At 36.1% G+C, this 4,405-nt stretch overlaps 1 protein-coding gene across 1 annotated transcript; it reads right to left on the reverse strand.

The window, feature by feature from the left end:
- Positions 1-327: 327 nt before the first annotated feature.
- On the reverse strand, positions 328-4,021 carry LOC21395796 (vacuolar protein sorting-associated protein 60.2). Its single transcript, XM_010092186.2, has 7 exons — positions 3,676-4,021; positions 2,817-2,968; positions 2,561-2,654; positions 1,574-1,645; positions 1,358-1,469; positions 934-1,085; positions 328-725 (listed from the first exon to the last, which is right to left on the reverse strand). Exons 1-7 carry the CDS (start codon positions 3,742-3,744, stop codon positions 672-674), a joined length of 705 nt encoding a protein of 234 aa, XP_010090488.1. The 5' UTR covers positions 3,745-4,021; the 3' UTR covers positions 328-671.
- Positions 4,022-4,405: the final 384 nt, after the last annotated feature.

Consider the following 4,405-nt stretch of genomic DNA (forward strand, 5'->3'; position numbering starts at 1 on the left):
TTTTTTTTTTTTTAAATCCTTAAAAAAGGGTCATATACGCTGTTATCCTTTTTTTTTTTTCTTTGAAAGGTAATTTTTCTTTTAAATTTCAAGAGAGCATTGAACTAGAATTAAATAGTTCTTGCCAAGATTCATGAAATTAATTTTTTCTCCTGCGAAGTGCTGTCTCTTAACAGATATAGTTATGTGATGTGTCAGCGCCACATAATAGAATAATAAATGAATAATAGAGTACTCCGTCACAAAACTACCCATGATCAATAGACTGCTAGAAAACACATAACTATGGTTCATAATATATAACACTAATCTAATGAGAAAAAGACAGAAAAATGGGCATTGAAAACCTCTGTTTTGTTTTGAACTTCTAAGAGCTTTTTAAGTCTGTCATCCTATAGCGGAGGAACATCGAGTCATTTCACTGGACTCGTTAAAACAAAAGTAATCACATAAAGAGAGTTATCAAAAAATATATGTATGAATATTGAGTGGCAAATCAATGCGGTATATTTATTCATAATAGCACACTATTCATGGTAACGGGCAACTAGGTCTAAGATATGGAGATATAAGAGTACCAAATGAGACGAGGTTCACTTCTGCACAATATGTTTACAAGGGCGAGTAATCACCGATAATGAATGGACGCAGAAAACACAACCAACATTTCACTAATCGCGAAGGGATGCCCGGGGAACAGCAGGTAAACCCAGTTCGTCCTCAGCCTGTCACAACATTTAAGTTTGAAGAAGCATAATTAGTATACAAAACCATGGCATAACCAATGTCCTACATAAAAATAGTTGACTACGAAAAACACACACGGACTATAATCCTAAAAGAAAGTCACCACCGAAGAGTTCACACGAAAGAAGTGACTTGATGAACCTAATGTTTTTTCTTGTTCGCATTTTTAAAAAATAAAACACATACATGAACATTTGATCTGCCTGCCGCATGTCCCATCGGTGCTGAAGGCAAGTTGAGCTCTGCATCCAAGTCAGGTTCCTTATCAGGTTGGAGATAAGAAGGCACGCCATCAGCTTCACTTTCCATTCCCATGTCAGCTTCTAAAGCATCAAGCTCTGCAATGATAAATTGAGATGGTAGGGTAATGGGTATAAAAGTGAAAACCAAATATAAAATAGTCGCATGAAAATGGAAGAGACCATCTGAATAAAATTCTACTACTATGCTACTTTCTCTCTTTTGCCTTCAATTATTTGGTTTGGTCAATTCCCTTTACATTTTGGCCTTTGAGGAATACATTCACTTCCATGAAACCATAAAATTTTGGGACAAAAGTGAGACAAAGGGTCTAGAATGCAATTAACCATTCAATTAATTTGTATCTTACCACCCATAAGGTCTTCCTCATCAATATCATCAGGCACGCTATAGCTTCTACCCAGGGTCTCTTGAATTTCATTACTTACGTCCATCAGGTCCATCATCTCATCTTGCAAGTTCTACACAAGATAAAAATACAGAGTCAAGCACCGAAAACCTTTGGGGAAGCCACTCGCCAGAAAGAAAACTAAAAGGGAATTAAAATAACTGGGGTATCACATACATCTATGTCTTGAATCTTCACGGTTTTCATCATCCCTTTCAACTCCTTGTTAGCTGATTTTAGAGCTGACATCTACAAAGATCAGAAAAAAGTATTGCAAGATGGTCAAACATTAATCAATCTCTCAAAATGGCTCTATTAGCATCTAACACATTAAACCTAAATGGATTCCAAAATGAGTGCAAGACAACCAAGGACCTAGATTAATCAGATACTTATGGTTGAATCCCTCCTAATCACATATGGTCCATCTCCTAACTCTCATGAGGTATGCAGCCGATTCCAATCAGGTTAGAGAAAAAGCTCCGCTTGGACAGCCTTGAACTCTGCCCCTTGGGGTGCTACGAAGAAAACAAATATTTAAAGGTGAATACCATAGCCCCAGTACAACCAAAGTTAATGTAGCAACCAGTAACACCCCCAACTATTGCAGATCACTACTAGCTACTTTTAGTTTTCTATAGCCTCTCCATCTAGACCCATGTTCAACCGAGAAAAAAAAACGTTGCATTAATAGATAGTAACTATAGAATATTGTTTTATTTTCTTTGGGGTGGTGACGGAAACAACCCCAAAATACCTGCTACTAGAGTCTTTACCAAAAAGAGAAAAATGGAACACTTGCTAAGGTAAACTTTCATTTTAGCATACAGAACAATAGGTACTATTAACTCAAAAATAATGTTCGCTCTAAAGTGCAGGTTTTAGTAAAAAGGAATATTTTAGACTAAATCAAATGTCACCAAGTTCAAAAACTTCACGTTCCCAACAATCTATAAGAAATCAAGCTCTCTAAGGAAAAAAAAAGAAAAAGAAAATACAGAGGAAGCGACTCAATTGCAATTCATATCTGAACTCGGATAACCATCCATCCTAATGCTCTAACCTTTATTGTTCACAACATTTAAGAACTTGGACATTCAAAATTGGCCCAAGAGGTCAATGTTCCAAATGAATTAGCAAGCATTTACAAGAAAAGAAGCTTACAGTTTGCTGCGCATCTTTGATGCCCTCAGCAGCAAATGCAACTTGATCAAGGTTAAACGTCTGATTGTACAGCATGTCACGTTGCCCCTCATACCTGCCCAAATGTTTAGTCGAATGTAAGGAGAAAGAACCCAAAAAAAAAAAAAAAGGGGGGGGGGGGGTGGGGGTGATGTTGTGGAGTCCTCCCCTTGTAAAAAACCTCGAACCCGCTTATGAAAATCATACAAGAGAGAAAACATGGAGAAGAGGCACCTACATTCTCTTTTGCTTGAGAACTCTCATGGCTCGAGCTTTAATAGCTTCTTGTGCGGGACCAGGTCTTGTTTTCTTAATCTGTTCTTTGTATCTAGTAAGTTCTACATCAAGCTTTTTGATCTTTTCCTCCACTGAATCACCCCTTTTATTGATCTGAAAAAAATGACATGCATTTAGTCTCTTCATACTGGCACATCATTCCTATCTCCGACTCAGCTTAAACATACATTGGTATATTATCTAGCCAATCGCTTCACTGAAATAGAAAAGCAAGCACCGGAATAAAAAATAAAAAAAATCATTGATTTCAGCAAACAGAATTAAGTCTTTATCAAACAAATAATTTAAACAACTTATAAGTTGGCTTGCTGATAAGAATCAGAAAGCAACCATAATCGGCTTAAGAAACCCAATGTCACACACGGGATTTTTAAGGTTGAAACGGCAATTTCAATTCCCGAACCAGGTTAGGTTTGTAAGCCACATGATGAGCCTAAGGATCAACAATACATATGAATACGACCAGCAACGAATCAAAGTCCGAATCGCAAACACCATTAAAGTTGATGACCGAATTTTGTGGCCAAATTTTGGCTTATTTCAAAGAGCTCTCCATCGATTCACCTCATGACCCTTCTCATAAGTAATACGGTTTCTTCGCAATAATTCAACGCCGTTAAAAGTATTCAGATCGAAAGAACCTATAAAAAATGCAAAATCGAAAATTCCAACTAGTATAAACCCTAACGACTCAACCGGGTCAATTCAGTTCATGCTTTGTGAACTTTATTCGATAGAAAAACTTAAATTTAAACAAAGAAAAAAAAAGGCGATTTAAGAGAAGGAAAAGGAGCAGGAACCCGATCGGAGGCGTCATGAACGGACGGAGGTGGCTCCTTGTCTTTCTTCACACCGAAGACTCTCTTCATTTTCCCTCCTTGTTCTTCTTGTGAGTTGTGATTGAATCTGGAATCGAAATCGCGAGAAAATCCGATTGTAGGGTGTTCTTGGATCGGAATCGGCAAAAAGTCTCGCCGGAGAAAACTATGATAGCAGATTGATTGAAGGATAGATACGAATGGGGTTATGGAGTTTTGTATTGTTTGGTTGCTAGTTTTCGTAATTTCTAGTTTCTAATTCTATTGCTGCGGTCACACGGAAAAAAGGAAAGTTCCAAGAATGAACTGAATGAGATTGATAATCGGATTTTGTGGATTCGGTCGTATCGTGTGGAACGAATACGGGCATTTTTTACAGTGAGTTTGGTAGGTTTTCGAGATTTTTTAACCCATTCAATTAATGGTTGTTTAGTTTGTCGATTTGAGGTTTTAATTTGAATTGAAATGTAATTTTATGTAAAAATATTTTATTGTAATAAAAAAGTTAAATGTGACTATTTATTAGAATTTTTTACTGTAATAAAACTCAAATCAGTGAAATAAACAGAGTTTAAATTTAACTGAGTTGATATTAAATTTAACCTATTTAATTAATCTAAAATTTAAAATCAACCCACCCAATTAAAATTTGAATCGGTTGGTGGGTTATCAGATTGAACATAATAAATAAATAAATAAATAAAGTTAATTA

Source organism: Morus notabilis, unplaced genomic scaffold, assembly GCF_000414095.1.
Source record: "Morus notabilis unplaced genomic scaffold, ASM41409v2 Scaffold818, whole genome shotgun sequence".
Lineage (NCBI taxonomy): Eukaryota > Viridiplantae > Streptophyta > Magnoliopsida > Rosales > Moraceae > Morus > Morus notabilis.

Excerpts from the sequence above, each read along its gene's own strand:
- LOC21395796 (XM_010092186.2), bottom strand. The coding sequence starts at position 3,744 with ATGAAGAGAGTCTTCGGTGTGAAGAAAGACAAGGAGCCACCTCCGTCC. Across the intron at positions 2,969-3,675 it reads TTCATGACGCCTCCGATCGG|ATCAATAAAAGGGGTGATTC; the intron begins GTTCCTGCTCCT and ends CATTTTTTTCAG. Across the intron at positions 726-933 it reads CAGGCAGATCAAATGTTCAT|GCTGAGGACGAACTGGGTTT; the intron begins GTATGTGTTTTA and ends ATGTTGTGACAG.